This window comes from Lates calcarifer, linkage group LG8 (genome assembly GCF_001640805.2).
Source record: "Lates calcarifer isolate ASB-BC8 linkage group LG8, TLL_Latcal_v3, whole genome shotgun sequence".
Taxonomy (NCBI): Eukaryota; Metazoa; Chordata; class Actinopteri; family Centropomidae; genus Lates; species Lates calcarifer.
In genome coordinates this window covers 22609015-22636432 of record NC_066840.1, presented here as the reverse complement: position 1 = coordinate 22636432, position 27418 = coordinate 22609015, and the positions used below count along the sequence as shown (strand labels likewise).

Genomic DNA, 27418 nt, shown 5'->3' with positions numbered 1-27418 from the left:
AATGTTATCATTTATAGACTTTAATAATTTTACAAAAATCTTTGTGAATATTGCGCAAATGCACAAGTTATCAAATATTTATCTTGTGCAGACAAGTTAATTTAAAGCTGCAGTAATCTGTTCTTTTATATATTTATATTTCAGCCTGTAATTCATTGTAAATGGCATGTAAATATCAAATATGTACATACTGTTTTATTACTGATGGGGTAAATTTTAATATTTTTTATATCTTTACACTTTGAAGGTGGGAGTTATTATTATTACTGTTATTGTTGTTATATTGGAGCACTGCAACACAACAATTTCCTGCAAGGTATAAATAAAGTAAATAAAGTATTCTGATTCTGATGTTTCTGATTTGTAATGTGAATGCGGTCGCTTGTAGTGACAAACCCTCAGAGAGTTATCACCCAACTCTCAATTCCCTTCATCTCTATGCATGGTTAGTATCTTTCAACTCATGCCTCTTAAAAGGTCTAGACCTGCTCCATAAGAAAAGCGCTTTGAGATTTCTGTTGTGATTTGGCGCTATATAATTAAAAACTGACTTGACTTAATCAAGCTAGCATCTGTTTTCAGTCAGTTCAAATAATAACGCGATGGAGCCACTGTAAACAACTGCTCAGCAATAAATAGTAAGCAGACAAAGTCAGCTACATGGTGGAGCATTTAGGTTCAAAATTAAGCAGTTGGTGGAGAACAAATAAAAGCTCCCACATTTGTCAGGTGGCCAGAGACAGGAGGTCAAATGAATGCTGAAGTTGCTCTCTTCAATATGTAAAGTAGCAACAGTATCACCATAACAAATTTTAAGGGAACTTTTGCACATTTTCTCTGCCACCGGACATTCATTGTTATAATCACATGTAACTTGGAAACATTGGAAAACACCTCTGTCTACTTTCCTTCCTCGGTTAGTTTGCAATCATTTTTCATTTTTTACATCTTCAAATGACCATGCAGCTATTTTGCTGTCATGTTGTTAATGACTGTTTGGAGAAGGGTTTAGCATCCGCGAGACAAACTTGTGACCCATGAAGTAAAGTTATAAAGTCACTCGTTTGAATTCCCTGAAGGAAATCAGATCAGGGAGAAGGCAGTGAGTAACACTCCTCTGCCCAGCTGCCCTTGAGCAAACCATTACCCAAACTGCTCCAGTGGAGCCGCTCAGTATCCGGCAGCAGAAGGCTTGTGCTCCAGCCTGCTGTGTTTCGTATGAGGTCTCTGTCTCCCTGCAGCTATTTTGACAGGCCATTTCTGTAAACAAGAATTTGTTCTTTGTTAAGTGCCCGGTTAAATGAACGTTTTAAAAAATATAGATTTGTGTCTCTTGCCGGCTCCTCTAACAGCTCAGGGCAGAACTGGCCATCTGCCATTGTGTCAAAAAAAGAAAAGAAAGAAAGTGAAGCACATCAGTTTTGGTCAGATTTTACTGTCAGCTGTCAGAACGTAAGAAGACTCCACAGAGGGTGGAGATGTTATCTGGAAATTCACAGCTGGCGAACGGGGTTTTCGGCCAGGTTGACCTGATTGTACAAACAGTGGGAGACCGTTTTTACACGAGAACAGCTGATTTCAGAGACGTCTAACGACTCCACGGGTCACCCGCCGCTCTGTTTGTTGTGACTGCAGAGACCTCTGTGGGCCTGTGGGTGTGTTTCATCATGTATACGTGCAATGAGTCCACAGAGGTGGGACGGAGTACAAAAAAGAGGTATTTCCCTTCCATTTTTCACATAAAAAGCCTCATTCTTGTCAGTGCAACATTTCTCTGTGCTGCTCTGCCAATCACTCTGCTCTCCCACCACAAATGCTTCACATTCTCAGACTAACCTCCCTCCTTCTCCTTCTGCTGGAGCACAGACTGATTAATGACAACCCGCAGCAAACAGACCAACACACACAAATTGTCATGTGAAATATGACGGTCATGTGAACTAGTGACATCTTTGGATATTTGTATGTCTCTGGAATAGAATAACTTATAATTTGTGCTGAGATATTTTGATGTTTTGCTAGATCTATCCAAAATGCCACACAGCTCTAGTGCATATATTTGTATTCCGCACATGCAATATATTAACTGACACAGTAATTTAATAATCAGATTCTGCACAGTGTAATCAATATCTAAAGTCTGCAGTGCATTTTATATGACAGTAAAATTTATATCTCAGTTTTTAAAACTTAACTCTGCAATGAAACTAAACTATATGTGACAGAGCAACAGTCCTTGATCACATCCCTGACTCATGGTACTGAGCTCCTTTCTCCCTGTTTATTCCCTCACCTGGAAACACTCTTCAAGAGCAACATGCTGAGTCACTAATGCAGTTTGTGGTAGGGAGAAAAGCCAGCACGATGAGACAACATAAAAGTGGTAACCTAGTCAAGTAGTAGCCAGTCGAGCCAGGGAGGTCTAAGGATGAATCCTGGACCCTTGTATCAATGAAAGAAACCTGCCACTGCTGTTTTGCCAAAGTTTGTCATCTTGGACTATTTTCTTTTATGTCTATTTTTATTGATTTAACTAGCTGTCTGGGTTTTATTGTATTTTAGCAGATGGACAGTTTAGAGATAAATATATCTAGGTTTTAAAGGAGGTAAGTGTTGGTTATTGCTATCACTAAATAACCAACGTTTACTTGTCAGTCTAGTTAACAGTTGAGTTCATGAGCAAAATTCATTGCTTTACTTTTCCAGTGGTGGAAAGCAATAACAATGTTAACTCTTGTTTTTCTTCTAGTTGTATCACTTCTTTTCTTCTACTGGAGTTAGCATGCTAGCCAGCTAGCCCTGGCCAAACCCGTCTCGTTACTTTCCGATAGCAACTCATTGTAGCATCCAGACTGCCCTAAAGAAGCATGGCATATTCTAACCTCTTGTAGTATAAATGCAACAGTAGTTGAAGCTCTTGGCCACTGACCATCACCACCACCTGCTCCTGGCAAGACACCACATTTGGTGGCAGAGAAAACTTACAAATAGCCCCTTTAACTTTTGTTTTGTTGGCCCCATTCCCAGAAGTTCATTGGCGTCCTAGATCCTTTTATCACCTTTTTCTAGTTGAGTCTTTCATGGCTTGTTTGTTGGTACTGCTAGATGGATTTTAACTTTAATTAAAGCTTTTTTTTTTCCTAAGTAGCTTGTATAACCCATAAATATGATCATCTTAACCATCTCTGGGTTAAAATTACAAATTATATATTTTTTAACTAATGTTTTAGACCAGGTTCCCTGTTAACAAAGGATATTATCTTGTCCCAAACAATACAGAGACCCACAATAGGCATTCTAAGGCCAAACAATGCCAACCTTGGATTATATTTTCCACCTCTGCATAGCCACAAACATTCATGTGATCCAAGTTTTGTCGCTGCCTACATTTGCAAGGGACCACAAAGACATCCATACAACGGAAAGTGCTGCATGCCCGTGCAAAGTATGCCTAAAACTATTTTTTGAAAAGTGTCATCCAACCACAACTGAAAGCAAAAGTGTTTCTACTTGTTCCAAATGGCCACATTCGAATGCCTGCTGTGATAGAGACGTGATAATTGTTCAAATGGGGATAATGGTGTACACTCTCTCCTCAAAGGCTTTCATAGTGTTGCACTTGTTTGTACATACAAAAGTAAAGGAATTAGTTATGTGAGGAATGAAAAAAAGGAAAAATGAGAGCCTGAGAGACCATACTTCAGCCTACTACTTTCTCTCCTCCACATGCTGGGCCAACTGCCGCCTGAAGTGGGTGTGCTTGTCGGTTTGTTGGTTTAGAAAAGTAGCAAAATGCGGAGCCCCAAATTCAAACTTTGGAAAGGTGCAGGGTAAAGGAGAGTTTCAGATGCTGTTTTGTTTAAAACATGTTGACCCAGAGACCACAGATTTCATCTCATCTCCTCCTTCAACGGTCAACATTAGCTTCGTGAACAGCCTCACTTAACACTGAGCTGTCAGATCAGACAGAGGTGTTTCTAGCTGATGCAAGGGCAACCAGTTCTTCAGTTCCCAAATGAAACTGACGAAAACGGGTGATGTCGTTTAGCAGCTCGGACATCATCTCCATCTGGAGAATCACAGATTGCGACTGCTGACAGCTCATACTGTAATGCTGACGTCTTTTGCCTCTTGGGCTGCTGTAAGACAATAGACGCTTTATGAGCCGTCACACATCGAACTTGTGATGGAGGACTCCCACAGTCAGATGACCTCTCACTCTTTTCTCATGTGACATAGTGTTGCTAAACAATCAGTGAATCCATGCTATTCAGAACTTCTCTAAAATGAGATTTTTGTGTATAAAGCTTTTTGCATTTTTCAGGTGTCTGTCAGTTATTTTTTTTGCAAATTGCGATCAAAACAATTTTAAAATAGCAGGTTTTGTTAACAAGATAAATTGTAAAAATAAGAGGGCAAATTCTTACATTAAATTTAACACATACAAAGTTAAAACCTGCAAAGATTTGGCCAAAATGATTAATTACCACTGCTGTTCTTGTTTTTTTTCTTCAGTTTTTTCCCTCTTACATTTTATTATTTTTCTTTCTCTTTCTTGGCACTTTTATTTTTATTTCATTTTTTACCTGTTTTTTTTCTTTCATAGTAAAATATACAAATATATATACATAATACAAATATTGTAAGAATGATTTACTATCAAAAACATAAGCAAGTGTAAATCTATTTTATGCATTCTTGAAATAAAACATAAATAAAATATTAGCTGGTTAATTTTCTGTTAACTGATGGATAAACTAATGACCCATTCAGACAAAAAATCTTATTGATCTTGATTTTCAACAACTGGTAGGAACATTGATTTTACAGGCCTGTCGCTCTGGGCTGTGTTATGGTGACTTTTTTATGGCGAAAACAGCGAAATCACGTTTGTGAAAGAGATGAGTCGTCTCGCTAATTAAAGCAGAGATCCTCTTTATGTTTAATAAAGAGGTGATGAAATAAAATGACAGAACATTACACTTACTCGTTATTTCCTTTTTAGCTTTTAGACTGAGCTTTTCAGTTTTTGTTGATGAGATTTTTCAGCTCAACACACAACAGAATAACAGAATCGTGCATTATGGAGGCGTTGAGTTTGTGGGAGGAAGTGAAAGTTAAGTACAACTCCCTCAGTGCATTAATCGTACTCAAATGTAGACGATCCATTTTGTATGAAAAGAGTTTTGTCAACCAGGAACTTAAATCACATTGTGTTCCTTCATTGTGATAGTCTTTACATGTTTTAATTTATAAACGTAAGAAAGACTATAATTGGTACGAAGGTTTAATTTGTCAGCACTTAAGAAGAAACTGAAGGTGTGAAGAAGTGAGACGAAAGTGAAACCAACCATCAATCTCATTTGTTCACTCAGATGTTTTAACAGGCGATGTGAGCAGCTCTGTCTATTCTGATATAAGGTTCACAGGCCATATGCCCCGGTTTCGCTCCCTGCACAAACACATGAACTCACATTTGACATAATCAACACACACAGTATTCACATTCATGCTCTCTCTCTCTCTCTCTCTCTCACACACACACACACACACACACACATCTCAAACATATCACCCACAGGTCTCCAGAATACATCACCAGATGGTGTGAGGAACATGGTGGAGGTTGACTTGTGCGCCAGCTCGCTGAGTCTGACCTCCATGTTTTCTATCACTCTTCTGAGCTTTTCCATCAGATCCAAATAAAATCAGGCTCGCTGGAGTCTTGAAATTTTGTTTTACTTTCTTTCGGATTTTATAGCATTTTAGTATGTTATAGTGAAATAAAAATGGGGAATGATAATTGAGGAGAAAGACAGATATTAATTAAAAAAAAAGTCACCCAAAATAAGAGTTAAAGGACAATTAAATATTAACCTGGGCCTTATTTTCCCATGTTTTTGAGTGCACATGATTAATTGATAGACATGGAGTTATCCTATAACTTTTTCATGAAGGCCCAGCATTAAAACTGTTTGGAAACACACTGTTTGAACAGGACACACTTATTCAATGTGCTTACAACTTAGAATGAAGGAGGCACTGTAATAAGTTAATGTATATGGCTCATGCAGCCATATCTATCTATAGTGTTGTTGTATAGCTAATTAACTGGTACAACATCTTTGCAGATGGGATGCTGGTTAAGACAATTAGCTCTCCACTCTTCTTGTCATCGACAATGACTTGCATTGCAATGCTGTCAGGTGTTAATGTCATCATGCCTCATCCTCTGAGGTTTTTACCTAAAGTGAAATTTAATCAACTAATTTATCCTTTAAACTGTATCAAAAGTGTTTCAATCAACTTAATGTGTCTCTGCACAACAAAATATCAGTTAAATTAAATAAATGGCTGAGACTCATTACGGTGGATGAATTCAATTACTTTGCAAGTTGAAGGAGACAAACAACATTCAGGGTTTAAAACATGGACACTCATTTTGTGAAAATACTTGGGATTAAAGGTGCACTTTCAATTACCCTAAAGAGTAACCACTTGTAACCATACCCAAGAGTGATTTCACCGTGTATTGACAGACCATGGTGCGAGGTCAGAAGTTAAACCACTGGAGACCAGCAAAGACAGGATTTCCTGCTGTTTTTCCTGCCCTCAGTCCAACATGAGAGGATGAAGAAGCAGCGCTGCCCAGAGGACGTATTCTCACCTCTTGTTAACATAATGATGGCCGAAGCTCTTTGTACGTTAACAGCTGTTAATGCTAATGTTAGCTATGTAGCAATAGCATTCTTCACGTGCTCTGTTTTATTGCCACTTTGCCACCTTTTAAAATAAACTCAAGATTTTTCATGTGCATATGAACGTTGGTTTACTAAACTGTTCAATCTAAAATTGAATCTGCCGAGCTCTGTAATAACCAGATGTCAAAGGGATACATACAAAAACCTGAAAGTGCTTGAAATTCACACAGACCTTCTGACTCAACTCATGACAAAAAACATCCATCACTCAAAATTCCTAGCTCACTTGGCATTTCTTCAGCTCTTCCACTGTTCAACGTTCACACAGGCTCGGCCATCTGGGCACTGTGTGAGCACTCTTCAATTCAGCTCGAGGGAGGCTTTTCTCTCCTCTAACAAGAATCGGCTTTTCGCCATTTAACGAGAAGCAATCTTTATATAAGAAGTGTCTCAATGCCACTGTGTATCCCCCGTCCAGCATGCCAGTGTTGGTGGCTGGTGCCACTGCTCAAGAGAAAATAAACAAGCGATAGAAAAGCCACTGCAGAGTCTCTGTATCTCTGAATACAGCATTGTTGTTTCAAACTGTATACAAAGGAAAGGCATTGTATAAAACCCAGATGGGTAAAATGTAAATGACTGTAGTATGCTTGACCACAATGGTGCCCCACATTCAACATGATTCTTAGGAATATACTTCTGACAATACTGAATGACATCCACTAACGAGGAAGTATGTTCATGCATTTATAAAAATAATAAGACACGTAGATGATTTAAACCCCAGCTAATCAACACTTTTTATATTAACAATACATTAATGACTGTCCTGTAACAGGAGCCACCCTTGGTGATAAACTCACAGATGGCAACCATGCATTAATAATTAATAAAAGCTTGATATGTTGTTAATAAATGGATTTTGGAATAGATCCTCGGCAGCAGTTTTCCTTAAGATGCGTGGTCAAACAGATTTTTCACAACCTGGCAAAACCAACAGTTGTTTTTATTTACTGGCTTATAATTAGTCTAATCATTAGGGAATTACATATCAAGAAAACCATTAGTCACAACTTTTATAAACAGTGCCTTGATACCAAAATGTAAAATGTACGAAAGTGTTATTGGCTTATGGACAAACAAACATAAAGGAACAGACAATAGTTTTGGTTTCTCCGTAGCAGTAAACACACACACTCTTTCCTCTTTTCTCAACTGCAGCTTAACTTGCAACGTTAAAGGTTTGAAACTGTGTGGGGTTGTATTTAGGTAAAAAAATAAATAAAGGAAAAAGTAAGACTTTGAATAAAAGCAGGGTGTAGGTGGCTGTGGGCCCTGAAATGTCCCTAAACAATGTCTTTTGTGTGTTTTCTCCTTCTTTTCTAGTTGTCCCATCCCAGCACAGAAACAACAATAGAGGCAGACAGGCTATGTTCTCGTATGAAAAAAGGAAAGGAGCAGTTTCCACAGCGTCACCATCAATGTCAATTCACATGCTTTTTAAACTGGAGGGATTTTTTTAGTCCTGCATAGGTGCATTCCCTTAAAAGGCCCATAATAGCATAGTGAGGGGGGAAAAAAAGTTAATGTCAATATACTGGATGAATAGCATTCTGACAAAACACACAATTTTCAGCACCTGGTACGGCGTAGAGCCCACTTTAGGCAATAATTGCATATCGGTTGTGGAGGGGAAGGAAGTGGCACGCTGTGAATCGCCACCTTTAAAGAGGTTGCCAGAGCAATCTGCTCTGCAATGCATTGGAGGAGTGCTGAAGCACGCTCAGGAGGAGAGAGGGGAGGAGTAACAGGGAGAGATGGAGAGGAGGGAGCAGAGCAGCTTGCAAATGTTGCAGATCATTTGTATATTTCTCAAGGCGTTAAGTCCCTGTTGTCTTGCTATTGTGCCTCCAGGTTTACATTCTGCAAAACTGATACTAATGCTTTCTTATTACTGGAACACAGGAACCATGCTACATGCTGGATTTGTGGGAATGAAATCAATTTTGTGGGTGAACCTTGGGACTTAAAGCTACACTGAGCAAGACTTTTTTTAAATACACCAATTTAACTGACAGTGCTGCAACAGAGAAAAGCACTAAATCCCCTTAAAATTAAAGATGCCAAATGATGAAGAGTTTCCAAAAGAGATTCAGGTGCTGTAATTCACACAGAGCAAAATACATCTTTAAAACAAATTAACAACAGAGTCAGAGCTCTCCGTCCAGACAGAGCAAACACTGATCAGTTTAAAGACGTCATCATGCTGATGATATGATTTTATATATCACTCAGGAACTTCATAAACTAGTGTTTGATATCTTACAGTCTTCAGCTCATACAACTCAAGCCTATGTTTAATGCAGACAAAACCAAGCTAAGGTTATTTTCTAATACATGAACTAATGACAAATCAACAGGGAAAGAGAACAGAGTTGTTTTTTACTTGGTATAAACATCTTGGTGTTTGATGAATGTTTTTCTTTTAAACTGAAGTTAGGGTTTTATTTCAGAAAGTGCTGCTTTTCTTTGGAAGCCAGGAAAAGGCTTATATTACCCACTGACTGTCTCTACTTCTTTATTGTTCTTTTATTCTCCTCTGTTCTTTTATTGTGTATTGTGTGCGCCTATTCTGCAAATCGATTCCCCTGTGGGATAATAAAGTTAATTAAAACAAATCAAAAGGCTGGTTACTGCTACCTTCTCACCAGTTCTTGATTATGGAGACTTATTACACATGAATACACCAGCACAGTGTCTTCATATGTTGTTTATCTTTGTGGATTAAGATTTGTCACCAATTTCAATCCATTGACTCATCATTGTGTTGTATGCTTAAGAGCTGGCTGGCCTCTCTCCCTCTGTCTCCATGCCTAGTTTGAGTCATTGGTATATATTCTTTTATAAACAAAGGTTAAACAAGTTTAATTGTGAAGTGAAGATGAAAGTTTTTTAAGCTTCTGAATTGCTGGCCAGTGAAAAGAAAACATTACCTTCTGATATCTGTGAATGGTGTTGAGGTCTTCAAATGCACAGGCCTAATGATTAAACATTCAGGATGAGTGGCTTCGCACGGCCTGTCTGACATATGATACGTATTATTTTAGTGCCGCAGGGATGCTCACACAGCTGCCTTATCGCTGATTGCTTGTTTTATTATAACCTGGAATGATTAAAGAAATTTTAAAAGCAGAAGTTAAATTTGTGGGGGGTTGCAGGGAAGACAGATGTGTGTTAATAATTTAATTTTTCCTCTGTAACCTGCTGGCAACCCTTTCAAAAAACTCCCACAGCTCATGGGTGGGTTGCAACACAGGCTCTGAAAAACATCCTCTAATTTTAGCATAAAGTTCAACTCTGTGAGCAATCTCAGTTTCCCAGTTGTGTCTACATGTTGCATATTTACTTCAGATTGCTTTCCTCATTATGTAAATTGGATAAAATGTTTTATTTCCCTGTTTTATCCCTCATTTCCATGTGTTTACATTTGCATTTAAAGCATTTAGCTGATAGTCTTATGTTATTTACAATGAGTGCAACGGTGGAATCATCTTAAACGCCTAGATTAAAATCATTACAGTAAACAATCAGTGAAAAACAGCCGTTATCTCTGCTACAAAACAATAAAAAAGATGTTTCGAAATATTGCACTGACCCATAATGATCTCATGTGGAGATGAGGAGAAGTGCTGGAAACAAAAAAAAAAGGAGGAGAGAGACTGGGAGGGATTTTTAACAGCAGGAGCATTTGTGATTGATTTTCATTTCACATTCCATCTCACACACTCCTCTTACAGTATGTGAGACTTTAAAATGTGGCTGAAGTTTCATTTAAAGACGTTTAGACTAATGAAACAGATTTCGATTTTCACACACCGAGACGATGGTTTTCACTGTCCCTGACTGTCACAGACCTGAAACCAGCCACCACAGTATAAAGAAGTCCTTGTTTAATCCACCACTGCAAAGAGTCTTTATGATGCATTTTATGGCTTCTATACACTTTACCTGGCATTTATGAGAAGTCTTACTACATTTGACTTCAACTGCCCTTCTTATAACTTTGTGAGCCAACTCCTCCTGTGAGGCAGTGGTCATTAAGTCAACAAATTAGTCCAAGTGGAAGAGAGAGGAGAAAAGTAAAGAGTGCAGTGACCTCTGACCTCCTTGGCCAGTGAACACTTGAGTGAGTGTGTGTGTGACTGTGTGTGACAGCAAGGGGTTAACCAAAGAATGCATGAAGTCTGCTGGTACCTCGGGATAATTGAGCCATTTGTTGCAAGGTCACTGCAGAGCAAACCCCCCAAAACCCTCATGTTTATCAGCAGCCTTGACCAGAGCGACAGAGTCATGGGTTGTGTAACCTCAGCAAATGGTAACGCAAGAGTTTTTGCTTTGGTCGTTTCTCCATCTCTGTCTCAGTGGTGCATATAGACAGGAAAACAAATGCAAAATAGATAGTTTTGTCCTTAAATTAATATTCTGTTGTATCAAATGACGACACAGACTAGAAAGCTGGATGTTTCTTTATGAAAAATGGGGGTATATTACTTTACTTGACTGTTGTTTCTAATTTCTTCATCCACATTACGCTTGAATCCACTCCGGGTGAAGCTATTAATTTGAAAAAATACAAACATACATTTTTATTTTCTTAAAAGACACACACTTATTTTTAGAAAATATCTCAAAAGAGGGAAACAGCAAATACTTTCAATTCAGGATAACTCTTTACGAATCAGATCAACCAAACTCTCCTTGCCCAAAGAGGAAGTACAATAAACAGGAGAGCCTGGTGAAACCTCACTCTAATTGACTTTATGGCCACCGCAAACACAAATTGCAGCTTCAGCTGAGTGTGTGTGTCATTTAAACAACCAGTATCACGGTCATAAAAGCACACAGCGGAGCTCCTCTCTAAACACATGAGGAAACGTTGAGTGGAGGTCATCAAACGTTAGAAATGGGCAACAAAAAGAAAAATTCATTTGTTTAACTTCACAGAATCCCATTTAATGAAGCATTTTTTCCCCACCAAGCATCGTAAGCAGCCAATTTTGGTATTAAAGTATTTTAGAGTGAAGCACACTGGCTTTTGTAGCAATTCTGTATCTGTTTACAATTACACATAAACCAACCAATCGTGGGATTCGGCCCACAATTTTTGCTTTTTATTATGATGGAAAACAAAACAAGGGACCTATTAAAGAATACCACTGTATTTTACTATTATGTTTATTTAATTTGTATTTATGTTTTTATTGAAATATATTTTTGGCGTCTGCACTGTCTAGTTAGCTTAAGTACATCAAGACCTCCAAACTAAATGACCATATGTCGCTTGTTTCTACCCTCAGGTACGACCCAGAGGAGCGTACCAGTGGCAGGAGCATTGTCGTCATGATAACAATAATAAACACACAGTTAATGTTGTGAGACGGTCTCAGTTTGGCTAGGTTTAGGTTATAAAAAGTACTTGGTTAGGTTTAGTGTGGTTGGAACAGTCATGGATAAAGGAAACAACGATGACTACTGGGTTGCAATGAGAAATGAAACTCCAGTCTCCTGTGTGAAAGTCCTGTGTTTTAGGTTTTGTGTCTTATTTATGTTTTAAACAAACTGTAAACACAACACTGACATATTATGACATTAAAAAGTTGTTATGGTGTCTGTTTGCCACCAGTCAAATGGACAGTACGTCCAGTATTGAGTGTCGTTTAGCTCTGATTTTGGTCCCTACCACCTCCTGAGGAGGATATCTGGCTCTTTAGCTGCTCAGTGCTCAGCTACACTCGCCACTAACTGTGTCTGCTGTTTATGCTCGACAGGTGGTTCATAAAGGTTAGGTTCACCCTCAGGACTGTATAAAGATGGGCAGACATTCGATAAATGCAGCACAGTGTGCTTAGTTACTGAGATAAGTTACTTATTTGAGCGTGAAGCCAGCTGCTTTACAAAAAACCCTGCATTTATTAAATGAATAACCATATACTCTAACATTATGTTCTGTATTTGTTCACTCTTTGCTTCCATATCAGTATCAAACCCAGACAGAATTAAAAAAGGAAAGAAACATGGATGTATGTGTTAAAGAAGACGCTATATCTGTGTCATGTCATTGCCCTGTACATACAAAGAAGCTGCCATTTCCATTTCACAGAGCGCTTAGTGGGTCAAACCTTTGAGCTACACCAAGTGAAAAGCATTTGGAATAAAAACCTGTTTCTGACACTGAACCTCAGGATGGAGAAAAAGAAGAGAAAAGGAATGAGGAATGACGCCTGTAACTCGTTCTGTGGTGGTTATGTAACAGAAACACAACAGGATGATATTTTTAAACTCAGTTCTGTTCAGAGGTAGAGGAACAAACAGCACGCACCTCGCTCACCTCTCATCACTCCCTTCAGCAGATTTGTCATTAATGATGCACAAACTCTATGAAGTGTTTTACAGTGTTCATGGTTCGATTCTCATGTCCCAGATTTCTGGAGATGACATGTAACTGTACAACGCCTTTCACTGTTGGTTTAGGATTAATTATTCAGAGGGGTTATGAATTTACAATGACATTTTTTTGTTGAATTTGAGAATGGAAACTGTAGTGATATCATTACCTCACTGCTACTGAGGTGCTTGTCTTAATCTGCTTTTAGACTAGTGCGTTCATTCATTAAAGCAACATTATGTAACTTTTTACCTAAAAATTAGAGCTTCAGAATGATTTTGATGGTTCACTGACTTGTAATATGGAGAATGGTGCCTCAAACACCTGTTGTTGCTCATTTTTGTTTTTGGTATATTTTAGTATTTCAGTGGCTTGACAACGTTACCATGCTGATGGTTAGCAGGTTACAATAATTTATAATGTTAATTAGCACATACCTTGGCTGTATGCACTCAGTTTTGTTGTCTACTGAGGTATTAGCTGGACTCACTTTCGGTTTTAGCTTAAAGAAATAAAGTGGTTTAGATAATCTTGTTTACAACCTGGCTGATGATCTGAACATTTCTTGACTGATTGTACTTTGTTGTAGTGATGTTCCCCTGTTCAAGCTCTCACCCATTACTTTGGAGACTACAGTGTTATTATTACTGATGGAGATTATGTAGAGGTGCAAAAATAAGACCTAAGTTGTAATAACTTGGAACTATCCTTAGAAGGATCCTTTTAATTAAATAACCTCTGAAACTACAACTGTGAGTCATGAGGACTAAAGACTCTCAGTGTCCACAAGCTCTTAAAACTAAAAAACAACACAGCAAAAAGAAAATACCATCCTCTCATAAGTTTCCATGATGAAATCTGCAGGGAATCCCGATTTGTGCACATGACAAGGGAGGGATGTCGAGGTATCGCTGACAGTGACAGAGAAGGAAAGAGCCTGAAGGCACACAGGGAAGAACCTTTGCTTTAATGCAGTGCACACGTCAGCTTGTACGTTATGTGCCACCTTTCTCCACATACACACAACACACACCCACACACTCTCTCCAGGGACATAAATATTTCAGAGAGTTGTTGTTAGTTCCAGTCTGCTGGGCTGGACAAGCCCAAAGCAAAGGAGCAAATACCAGTTTCTAGAGAAGAGCGACATGAGTTCATGACCCATACAGATGATTTTAAAGTCAATAAAAGCAATCTGGATAAATGATTTTACAGTTTGGTACATCTAGAGGAAGTCTTTTATAAATAAATTCAGGTTCAGGTTGGTTTCTTTATGAGATAACATCTTCTTTTTTCTGTCCTGACAGTGGATTGTCTCAGATTTGCTTTAGTTTGACCTCCCATCAAATCAAATAGTCTCATTAACCTCACAGAGATGCCAGATGTTGAGTGAAAACAGCTTCATTGATTTATTTCCAGAATAAGAAAAATGTCCGTTGCTGAAGTGATTAATATACCAGCTGTTAGATCCAGATCCAAAACAGAAAAACATCTTTATTTATATTTATTTATCTTAAAACATGTAGCTAGTCCCTTGAATGAGTCCCTTGAAAACAGGATGTTACATGGTAACATTTAAATTCTGCTTTGATTCTTTGATTCTGCTTCTCCAAATGCAGTTTTATTTGTTTTGTACAAATTGTCATACCACTAGGTCGTTAATAAGCTAAGTTTAAAGTGGCACTAATTAATAGCTAATGCTAGTGTCAAAAAAGCTTTAAAAGACCAAATGTACACTCCCTGATTAGCGCTAAATGGAAGACAGATAACCTTAGCTACTAGCTGATGTAACGCTAAAAAGCCAGAAAGTTCTCGCAGGAGTTGGTGCAGACGAGGAAAAGAAGTGATAGAACTAAAAGTTTAATGCTGAACTTGCAACGTTTCTTCTAGACTGGTTTAGTAAACAGCTGTTCATGCTAAGTTACAAATAGCTCCTGTAAGATCATAATATGTCAATATTGTGTTTACAGCTTGCTCTAAAGTGACGAAATATCAGTTTCTGGTTTGAGACAACATTGTTGTCATGTTTAAAAGAAACCATGACTGAGCAATGTAGGAGATCAAAAGTAAACTACAGTCACCAGTGTCAACAAAAACACTTGGTGCACCAAAACATCCAATGCTGACCTCATCTTTTCTCCAGTAATCTCAGATTTGCTTCAGTTTGACCTTTGACTCCCATCAAATCAATTTAGCCTCTTTGTCTTCATGATGATTAGAAGTAATTAATTTCTAAAATATCAACATGTCTTATTTGTTTCAGAATTAATTTCATAGAATCAACTTTTGACATGCACAATCAAAAATAACACATATCCTGCTATTAATTTATCAGTTAAGTGCATCTGACTTGGAGTGGAACAGCATGTCACACGTATTTTAAGTAAAATAAGATTTTTGGAGTCAGTATAAGATTGATGAATGCAAGATGGATGTTTCTGCAGCGCAATTTGTCAATATATCATAAGCTAATTGGAAAGGATTCTGACTGTCCTTTAAAAAACATGACATTTTAATTTTGTTCCTTTCTTATTAGCAGACATATCATGTTTCCCTCCTAAAGTAAATACCTTAATATGTTCTCAAACTCCTGACATATTTATCACCAGATCTCTCTGATCTGAGGAAAGCTGTGCTGTGAAACACAACATTATTTTCTGCTATCAAATGCTGTGCAGCTCAGTAGCCTTGAAACTGCCAAGTGTGCTCCCTCATTTTCCGAGGGGTCACTCATCTGAATCACGCAGTTTGCCTGTCAACTATTTGTGTATGAGCCCGAGGATACTGAGCAGGGAAGACTTGTCCGATCTGACAGGGAAAAAAAGAAAATCTCTATTTACTCCAAAGGGCTTTGGGCTCTACAGACGTCATAGAAAGGCAACATATTCTGAATACTGACATGAGCGAGTAGAAGGCAGACAAAAAAAGAGATATGATAGAGACATCATTTGACAGGAAAAATTGGTCTCATGAAAACTCTCATGTCAGGGCATAATAGCAAAGTAACTGCAGAACTGCTTTGTAGTTACAGATACAAATGCTGAAAGAAACTTAATCGTAGGCTAAATTACTATTGCAACTTTATGTCTGTCCATATTCAAACTATACGTTTATTGTTGTACAAAGGTCTCCAGCTCACAGTAAAAGAAACTCCTATAGTAATGTCTAGCTACAGTAATGCTAGCATCTCTGTGAGGCTGTACTCAGACAGAGCATTTTAAAGGGGAAATATGTAAGTTAGTTTATTCAAAAGTCTCAACTTGAAATACACTTTGTCAACTGATGAGTATTAAGCGAATCGCTGTAGTGTACAGTCTGCTCTCACTCAATCAGAGAAGAAGTAAGTTAGCCAGTATGTAAGAACTATGTTGGAAGGGCAGTTGGTACGAAACTAGCAATAACCAAGCTTTGCACACTGATGAGGCAGTTAGTCGAATTCGCTGTAAGTTGTACAGTCTTTCTTCTAGTTTGATAAGTAAACAGCTGTTAATGCTAACATTAGTTATGTAGCGATAGCAGATATTTATGTACAGCACTTTAAGATAAATGCCAAGGTCAGCGTGCTAATGTATCCGTAATGGTAATGCTAACATGCTGATGCTAAGCATATGTACCATGTTCACCATCTTTGTGTTAACACGATATTCTGCTAATTTACCTTTACAAGCTAATCTCAATCTCATGGCGGTCCTAGAGGTAGTCCATTTAGGTCCTTAGACCTTCATCAGGTAGACGTCTGTTTAAAAATGAATAAAGAAACATAAGCCTATTTTCAGAAGAAGTCTACGGTGGCCAACTGGTGTCATGGGGGGATAAAAACATTTTTTGTAGCTCTTAGTGTTTTTGAAACTTGGTTGAAAATGATTTTGACAAGGGAATGTGTTTGGTTTGTGCGTGACATTCAAAGCATTGCATGTAAGCATAGCTGAACGCTGGTTTATGAATAGAGTGTGTGCCACCACGAATCACTTCAACGAAATATTATTCTATAAATAAATGGACGTGCTAATCAGCTGTGAACGCTACCAAGGTGCATGTCAGGTTTAATTGATCATGCATCTGAATTATTCTGCACTTTGTCACTCATGAGCACACACACACATACATTTTTACATATATATGCACACTTGGGACACACACACACACACAAAGAAAACTCTTGGAGTGCCAGCGTTGCCCCATCCTGTGATTGTAAATTAGCGCTTACAGGCCTGTAGCTTCGGATTCCATGATTGCCAATTACGTCTTACTCAGCCTCTATTCAGAGAATGAGTGAAGTGCTGTTGCATGAGTTATAACGGTCAGCATCCTCATTGTTCATTATTACCACATTATCATTCTGGGTGGTGAAATATTGATTTTGCTTGTCATTGTGTAGAAGTCGTCCCCATAAATATGACGCCGTGTTTGTTCTGCAGGGACGTGCGCGGACATTTTGAGAGGCTGCGGCTGAATTTTAAAAAAGAGCCACCCCTCCTTTCCCCCGGTTTTTCTCACATATCACATCAAATGAAATGCAATGTCAGGACACACACACTCATCTTTCATATGTATGCACGTGCACACACACACACACTCATGCATTTAAATCTCCTTGTGTGACCTATATGGTTTGTTATTTACTAGATTATAGATGTTTTATTTGTTTAACCTTAACCCTTTTCCACAGCACACATTCTGGCTTGTCAGAGCAGCGAAAGTACAGGTGTAATTAATAACAACAATTACGACTGCATCCCATTTAGGTGAGCCAGTTCCAGGGTGCTGATATTGACTTGCTGGAACACTGAACCATGATTCTAACTAAATTTGTTTCACCTGTGCTTTTCCTACCACGATAAGTCAACATGTAAATCCCATTTTACAGCCTGATTTCATTCATTTAATTTTAAAAATATCCTGAAATACATTTACATATTTTTCTATACATCTTTTTTGTGATTTTTATAAGTATTTTGAGTGTCTTTTTGAAATTATTTTGCTCATTTCTTTGACATTTGATCTCATCAGCTTTCATTTGTTAGCCATCAGGCACCGATTGCTCTTTGAATAGGCAGAGAATTCACCCTTGTCCATAACTTTCTGAGTTAATTCATAATTCTGACAGCTTTAGACTATATATATTTTATTTCTGTAATGTTCGTGTATATATAGAACTCTCAAAGCAACATATAGAAGAAGTATTTTGGTATCTGTACCAAATCTCAGGTATTGTGGCGGCACTAATATTGAACCATTTGAAACAACACCCAGCCCCAATCCTGCACTGGGTCTAGAGATAGAATAGAACAAGCATTCTGCATTTTAAGTGTATTTTAAGTACCACGTAAAACAAAGAATATTTGACTTGCGATAGTGTGAGGTGGTTCCACCTCATATGAACCCTTACAGAACAGTTTCCTTCAAGTGATTAATAAAGGATTCTGGTTCTGATTCTGATTCTGATTTCCATGGGGATGCTGCCTCATGACAAATATGAGCATAGAAATGTTTCCCAAATCTTAGTGAACATGACAAAGACTTGTGTCTAACAGTTCAAAAACAACAACCACATAACCAAACACAAACATAACCTCTACAGCACCCTCAACGCTAAATAGCTGATTAATGAGAGCCAATCACCTAAACCCACCACCCCCTTGGTTCCAGCCGTAGTTTCAGTCAAACATGCAAAACAACCACAATATCTGCCATCCGTACTCGCTACACCACAGCAGCCAGACTCAGAGAGAAGACGAGACGCAAAACAGAGAAGACATGGACCAGTCCAACTCAATTTTCTAAAGCAAAGCTCGGGTTCTCAAGCCAAACCCCAATCACCAAAAGTGCGTCATCAAGCTCATAATAACAAGGTGGAGAATATTTCTGAATATTCACAAAGGGGGGAATAATCATGGCGGCTCGTACTGATCCAGCCTCCTGAGGACTATGACTTGGACCGGTTGGTATTTAGTAGTCGGCACAAAGACAAAATAAATTGCTGCAATTATGTGAATTCGGCAGATTGGTGAGCGTGGCTGGGAGTGGATATACACATCAAGCTCGGTGTGAAAAATAAAAAAAAAAGGGAATAAGGAGCAACATGCGGCTTTGCAGTTTTTCTGTGGGGACGAGCGAGCTTGTAACTTGGCTCCTGCTGGTACTGGAATGGCAGGCAGATTGGAGAGTACTCTTGTTTTGCTGAGCACTCTCTAAGAACTGGCCACATAATGTGAGAGTGTGTGTCTGTGTATGGTGTGATATAAAAATGTGCCTGTACTACTGCAGGCCTCAGACTAGAGGGTTTATTCTCATTTATATAAGATCTATGAAACTAAAGTGGAACAAACAGAGACGTTTTGGCGGTGGGTGATGAACCAGAACTCTCAGAGGAGTCTACAGCTATGCCAGCAGCTGTGTGAGCTAAATGCTAACATGCTCACAGAAGTGTCATTAGTTTTTATAGTACTTGATCTTCACCATTGTTATTAGGATTCATTGTTTGGGAACTGGGAAGCTCTATTGACACGCCATTTTGCGTGTATTGTCTACACATTTTAAGCCGTTCACGTGTCATTTAACAGCATTTTGGTTAACGTTGGCGGTTAGCAAGTAGAGAAATGATAAAGCATGGCTTAAGGAAAGTGGTGCGTTATTCATACACCATTTGTTAATACCAGGCTGTTATTTTGAAAGAAGGTGGGACATCAAATGCTGGGGAACATGGACTCCTGTAGTAAAATATGTACTTGGCAGCTCACAAGTACAATAAACTTTGAAGGCAATAACTTTTAAGTAACCGATCTTTAATTCAACCAAATTATGTATCTGTATACTTATTTTTAAATGTTTGAAATGATACATTTGTTTACAGTTGACTGTGCGGGAAACCATGCTCACTGAACATCCTTGGGAACTGTGGTTTGAGAAAACGCTTGAAGGCAAGTTTTAGTTTGTTTTTCTTGGTCAGAAAGAGGAAACTCTGATGCTTATGACCACATACAGCGCTCCAAACAAACTGGAGATATAATGAGCATCACTTATCTTGTGCATCAAGGGACTGACTTCTAGAAAATAAGCATCAGACACGAGATGGAGTGAGCAATGAATGCAAAAGCTGAACTGGCAACAGCTTGAAAACTACAGTGCTACTGGACTATGTGATAGCAAGAAGAACCTTTACATATGGATTATTACCCCCTCAGTAAATTGCCATTTAACCAGTGCTGAAAGTGTTATTGGCTGAAATGATCAACAACTAATCAAGAACAATTTTGTACTGATTTACCATTTAATTACACTTTCTGAAAAAAAAATATCTTATAGAAGAAGATAATCCTTAGTTGCAGCCCTACAATTACCTGGCCTGAGTAAAAAGAGAACAGCCTGGGCAGTTCATTTTCCTCCTGTCTTTCTCCTGCTTATTTGCTGAGGAGCAGGCATTAGCAGATGAAGTATCATGTAAGGTGAATCAGCATTTTGTGATTAGTCTGGAGAGCAGTTCAATATATGGATTTGTTTACCTCCTCTGTGCATCCACAGGGGGTACAGCCACGCTCCCCACTCTGCATGGTAACACCGACACAACACATTACGCATATGACACAACAGAAACCCGAGCAAACGCCGACCTCTACATGCTGAAGAGTAAACATGCAAAGCTCAATAACACGAGTCCTTGATGTAATATTTACTGTTTTAAAAGCTCTGCGGGGAATCAGTCTTGATTTGACAGCGGACAGCTGGTAGGTATAGAGAAAGTGTTTCGTTTTCCCCAATCAACAGGCTTCCTACTGTTGTAATGGTGTTTTTTCCAACACTGTTATCATCTCAATGGAAAGACTATTTTGATATTCAATAAACCTGACAGAAAGATCATTATAATGTTCTTGTAATATTCCAACAGAGACTTCTAATATGTTTGTGGAACTCAGTAAAGAATGTGTTTATAGGAACTTATCAGACTTTGGATTAGTTTTTATGTCTCCTGTCATATTGCTGTTGGGTTTGTGATGATATACCTACCTCGGGTCAACATCTCTAAAACATCAGTGTCATCACACTTCTCAGCTAGCAAATGTGCTCGTCCTTTAAGCGAAGGTGTAGTTGAGAGTTCATCCACTTGTCAAAATCTTAAATTGTATTTTTGAAGAGTTACATCTCCAAAAGTTTGGGACTGCTTATCTTGTCCTTTGCCAGTTTTGTGTCACATTCTGTTTCCATGCTGATCAGTGTTTCCCCCTCGTCTTAACCTGAAGCGAACTTTAGCCGCAGCCTCACCAAGCATCTCTGCGATGCTCGACTATAACGTTAACCCCAAACGTGGAGTTCAGCGGGACAGAAAACACAATTTAAAGTGGAGACAGACTTCAGCACAAGGCTGAATTATCACCATGTGAGCACAGACAGCATCAGCAGGCAACACACTGCCAGTTGTTACAACCTACTGCAGCTACACCTCAAAGAAAAAAGTCCCTGAAGTCATTCTTTGGGGACTGATAAATAAGTTGTAAGATCAGCAGCCTCCAGTTAGATCAAAACACATCAACCTGAAAGCCCTGTGTGCATCCCTGCTGGAGGGAGGAAAGAAAAAAAAACTTTGGGAAATCACTTTTTTAAAACCTCACATTTCTGCTACAACTTGCTCACTCGCAGCGTTTCATTTTTAAAGTGGCTTATGTAACAATGTTGATTTCTTTGCACAGCTTTGACTGACACACACACACACACAGCAAACCACAAGAGTGTGTTCATGCTGTGATGCAAGTGGCACTGCTGCAACACAATCAGTCCGAGTCTCTCAAGACACCTTTAAAAAAATAGATCAGCATCATGGACATTACTCAGAGACTGCAGAATAAAAACACAGATTGTCACCCTTTGTATTCAGGCTGCAACATAGTGGAACGCCTCCTCAAATTTTAATCAAAAGTAAAATCTAATTCCAAAACACACACCTGCCTGCTGCTTACTAACAATGACGACACCTGGTGTGTCAGCTGTGAGGTTGAAAAACACATCGCAATTAACAGTTGGACAACGGAAGCAACGACCTAGTGGTGTTTTTATTTCCGATTAATACATTGCTCAGTTATTTTCCAGCAGATCAGAAAATACACACACATAACTGAGTAAAGATAATCTAACTGTACAAATATAAAGGGACACAGCTATCGTTAAGGCTGCTCCAATACGCAGGACATGCTTCTCCCATGTTTATATCAGCTGTAATCCTGTAAAGTAGAATATATTATTGATGAAGAGCTGGTTCTTGCTCGGCTGTCCAGTGTGGTACTGTCAGGACACATCTGTCAACAAACCTGGGCAGATGTTGCAAATGCACAGTAAAAAATGAAAAGCCAAAGGAAATCGTGGAGTCGACAAGTTTTCAAGATGAGACTGTTGCATCTCGTGCCAACGCCTCGACATTCAACACCAAACAGGTTTGTACATTTGTCAAAGATGGAGAAGTGTGTGATACAATCATAATCTCATCGTCTGCATCTGCTCTTTTACTGCTGGCACTTACAATATGTGTCATATCTTTGGGATTTAGTTCTTGTCAGACATTCGGGCCACTGTTCAAATTTCCTGCCTACTTGAAAATCAGTGGAAGTTGCTTTGATGCTGCTTTTAATTGTTTATTTTCATGGCAGGATTTTAAATAGTCACTGAGACTGAGACAGAGGGAAAAACAGGAAAGGTTCAGAGTGTTATAAGAGTAATAACACATTTAAATCAGTTTAATGTGTATTATTTCACCGGGACAATCCACTCAGTATCAATACTGCTTTCCAGGGAGTTAAAAACAAACATAAAACAGTCAATGTAGTTTGTTGGTTTGTCTTTAGGAACAATTTGTCTGTGGTAAATGACATTATTTCCCCCCTAATTTTAATAAAACATAATTAAAAACTAGAAGATTTAAGTGTAGTTACAGTTGTTTCCTTTTTCTTCTTCTTATTATATGATGATTATATTACAGTCTATATTACACTACACTTTTACCATATAAGCCATTTATAGCATCAGTTTTACTGGCTAATTTGCATCTTTTATGTTGTTTCAGTTTACATACACAACTGGGTTTTTACTGCTTTTTTATATTAAATATATATTGTAATAAATATATATTAACTCCTTTATTTTATTTAACTCGTTTCTGAAAAAAGATTGGTGGTATGATTCTATGTGGCGATAATAAGTCATTTATTATCGTTTATACACTTTTTACTCCCTGACCATCTCCTGATATTTTACTAATGGCGACAAGAAGGTAAAACTCCATGTCCCAGAAGACCTTGCGCCGCTCACTGGCGTGTGTGCTCTGCATGCAGTGGGGAGAAATGCAGAGTGTTTTGGAGGCGGAGAGTCAGTCGGCTCACTGTGGAGCTGTGTCGGGCAGCAGGAGGAGCCGACACCGACAGAAAAGACCGATTCAAAGAAAAGACATGAACGTTGCTCTGATGCAGAAATTTGGGCTTTGAATCGCACCGGGGAGGAAACGGCCGCACGGTTCATCTGGAGCGGATTTTTGGTTTTTTAACGTGGACAGAAAGGGTGTTGACTACGGGACTCAGCAACCTCACCCTCCCCTCCAAAAAAAACAAGAAAAAAAAAAAACAACTAAAAAAAACAGACACACACAGCAAAGAGGAATCGGCAAGAGGTGAGAGGAAAACCGTTTGGGGTTGTGAGAGAGAGAGAGAGAGAGCGAGAGAGAGAGAGAGAGACATTTGAAACTGAAGCGAAATCAGTGAGACGCTCCACAATTGGCTCAATTGAAGTTTAAGGAACAGTTTTAATAGACTGCAACAGCAAGGTTACATTTAACGTTTATTTTTTGGAGGCGCTTCCTCCTGAAAGCAAGCAACTGTTAGCCGGTCTGGTCGGGGGGGGGTTTAAAAAAGCCCCCATAGGTGTAAATTGTATCCCATCTGAAATGGGTGAGGTTTGTCTGCTCATTACAAAAGACTTGCGCTGCCTTTTCAGTCAACTGGAGTGAATTCGTGTCGTTTGCTCTGATGGATTATTTGTCGCCTCCCGCCTCAAAACACAACTGAACCCGATACATTTAACATTTAGATGCTGGGGGGTGTAAGCTTTGTGTTGGAGGCAGGTTCAGCGCCTCAGAAACACGGGAAGGTGGAGATGTATCGCTGCTCGTGTAAAATCCTTGTTATTTGGCAGCGTTACAAAGTAACAAGCAAGACCGAGTGTGTGTGAGAGAGAGTGTGTGTGTGTTCTTGGCTGGAGAGGCTGGGGAATATTTGCATTTGCTCCAGTATTAAGAAGCAGTAGTAGGCAGTGATGAGGGGCTGAGTAAGAACTGCAGTTAGCCACGAAGCGACAGAAATCAGATTTGGAGAAGCTTCGGTTTTGCACCGTTTCCCTCATTGCATTTAACGCCACCTCCTAATCACTTGCACTCTGGATTTAACTCTGCAAAATCCCCATTTTTAGGTGGGATTACCTTCCACTTCCACGCGTGTAAGCGACCCCAGTAAGTGCAGGGAAGAGGGTACTCTTATTTTGGACTTTCTTTACCCCCCCTCCCTCCTACACGCACAGTTCAGGACGGATGTGGACTGTTTGGGATTTAAAGCCACATAGGAAGGAAGGGGGGGATCAGTGGATAGACTAGAGAAACTGGACGAACCCCTGCCAAGAATTTAGTTGCAGGGCAGGCAGGCAGGCCCGGCCGTGATGTGGGTTGTGGAGGATAAAAGCACCGAAAATCAACTCGCCCACCTTTCTGTAGCTGCAGGAGTAGAGTTAACCCTTCCTTCTGCAGGCTGGAAAATATCTGTAACAGTAATGTGCTTCACAATAAGCAGCGTCAAACTGTTGCAGTCTTTAAAGGCTACAGGGATCAATAACTCTCTCTCTGGTCACATTGGTGGTTTTGTGTTTTGTGCTTCATCTCATGGTTGTAATTATGTATTAACAAACATCTCTTGTTGTAATTAAGCTGGTTAATTGTGCATTAGCATGAAGCATAAAGTTGTATTTGCGTTTTGTCCTAACTTAGCCTTTATGTCTGTCTCTGTTTTCCAGGGCAAGAGCCAGACTTAGTATGTTATTGGAGAAACTGACTCTGCACTGGCAGTCTATTTAATGCTAATGTAATGGAAACACGCTCTGGTCACCCCCGGTAGCATCTGAAATGCATCAGCGGAAATATATCAGCAACTCCCATGGCTAATTGTATCAAGCGGTGGTGGTGGCTTGAGTTTGCCAGTGGATGCACTCAAGAGCCGGGTGCCCTGCCATGCCCAGCGCCATGCTAAAGCAACACACTCATAATAACAAGGAGCACTCAGTTCAACCAGTGGGAAAGCTGTGGAAAAAGTTGGTGGAAAATCTATGGTTTGAGCCTCGATTTTGATTTCCTTTTTTTTATTTTGACCTAGATATTCTGTAACGCACCATAGCTCGGCTGCTTTTGCTGCCATCTGCAGCAGCTCTGCCTCTGTCTCCACTTTCACTCAAGTTGCATTCACTCTGGCTTCATCTTAACATCAATACCAAGGACAGCTAAGTGCAACCTGCTTTCTGAGAGGTACATTTTCAGCCCGGCAAAATGGATTTCCGAATTTACAGCTGGCCTTTGCGGGAGTTGAAAATGTGAGGGGCAGAATGAAGGGACCCCTATGAAGAGGAGGAATAGGTGCAACAGCAGCACAAGATCAAAATGGCCCAAACCAGTTTGCTGCAGGGGAAACGCTTTTACTGCCGGGAGTGGGTCTTCCATAAGATCCAGCACTGCCTCCAGGAGAAAACCAACAACCTCAGTGGAGTGACCAGCACTCCCAGTAAGCAGCCACCGCTGGCGCCCGGCGGGGGTGTGTCCAATCCCGGTAGCCTGACGGCAGGATCCACAAAGTCAGGTAGCTCCTGGGGAGTGCTGCTGGTGGGAGGGCCAGGAAGCGGGAAGACCGCGCTGTGCACGGAGCTGCTATGGCCCACATCCGCGCAGGGAACCCACCGGGGTCTGCACCAGCAAAGCCTGGCTTTCCACTTCTGCCGGGCGGACGACTCGGACACGCTGTGCGTCGGCGGGTTCATCCGCGGACTGGTGGGTCAGATCTGCCGCAGCGGGCTGGTGCCGGGATACGAGGACAAGGTGCGTGACCCAGCTGTGCAGAGCACTTTGCAGCCTGGAGAGTGTGAGAGGAACCCCACAGAGGCTTTCAAGAGGTAAGGACACACACAAATACACCACTCTGCCTCTTCACCCTGGCTACAGCCAGATAATTTCACTGATAAGCACATCTTCACACTGAGGAGGAACTAATCCTTGATGTTATTGCTGACAGTCAGTTGATCCGACAGGAAAATTAATTGACGACAGTCAATTATCAAGAAAGAAAATTACATTGTTTGCAGGTTCCAGCTCCTTTAATGTGAGGATTAGCTGCTTTTCTCTCTCTCTCCTCTTTACATCCATATCAATTAATGGTTGGACAAAATAAGATATCTGATCATTGATTTTTCACCACTCTTTAGTAATCGAACATGTAGTGATTAATGGCTAATGAAAATAACTAACACCAATGTTATTTGTTAGGAATAAGACCCTGCTTATTCTTTCCAGGTATTGCTGGAAATCTAGGAATTTGGTTTGGCTAGAAATGTAAAATGCAGGAGCCAGCCCCTCCCCCTCCCTTCCCTCACCACCTTCTGACCCTGATGCACCCCTCCCCCTCCACCCTTCCTTTTTTTTTTTTTTACTGCTGCTCACACTCATCGCATAGCTCCGCCTCAGCAGCCTCTCCACTTATTTGATGTCATGGTTTTGTTGGTTTTCCCCCCTGGATGAGGCATGCTGGGTGGGACTGTCCCTGCTTGGCTTCTGATTCAAGAAAGGTCAGATATTTTTAAGTTGCAGCCAAGGCTCAGGTGGCTGGAGACTCATGAGGAAGGAGCTTTGAACTGCGACTGACTCACTGGCTGACTGACTGACTTACCGGCTGACCTGAGCGAACTGTGCTGCAGAGAGATGAGGTGAAACTGAAGTACAGTAGGCTTGTGGACTTCCAGAGCCTTGCCCGGGCATGTAACACGATCAAGATGGACTGTTATTGTAGACACAGGCTTTAAAAGGAGCTGCGCGTGAGCTTGTGTGTATGTGGGTTACTTGCACGACTTGTCGTCACAGTATAGGTCAGGCAGTCAGGCTGGAATGCAGCACTGAACACACACACTCACGTTTCTTGTCTGGCCATCTGGTGACGCTTATTGCACCATCTCAACATCACACACGGGGGAGGGAGTAGGTCAAACGTTCAGC

The 27418-nt window shown here is 39.9% G+C and overlaps 1 protein-coding gene and 1 long non-coding RNA gene across 2 annotated transcripts in view; one reads left to right on the top strand and one right to left on the bottom strand.

The window, feature by feature from the left end:
• The window catches only part of LOC127142727 (uncharacterized), a 200499-nt gene that overhangs the window by 9053 nt on the left and 164028 nt on the right, over positions 1-27418 (bottom strand). The window lies entirely within an intron of this gene.
• The window catches only part of ankrd50 (ankyrin repeat domain 50), a 35338-nt gene continuing 31402 nt past the window's right edge, over positions 23483-27418 (top strand). The window contains exons 1-2 of the mRNA XM_018703018.2: positions 23483-23794; positions 25183-26325. Of these exons, the coding sequence (XP_018558534.1) occupies positions 25820-26325 (506 nt within the window). The 5' untranslated portion in view covers positions 23483-23794; positions 25183-25819. The remainder of the gene's footprint in view (positions 23795-25182; positions 26326-27418) is intronic.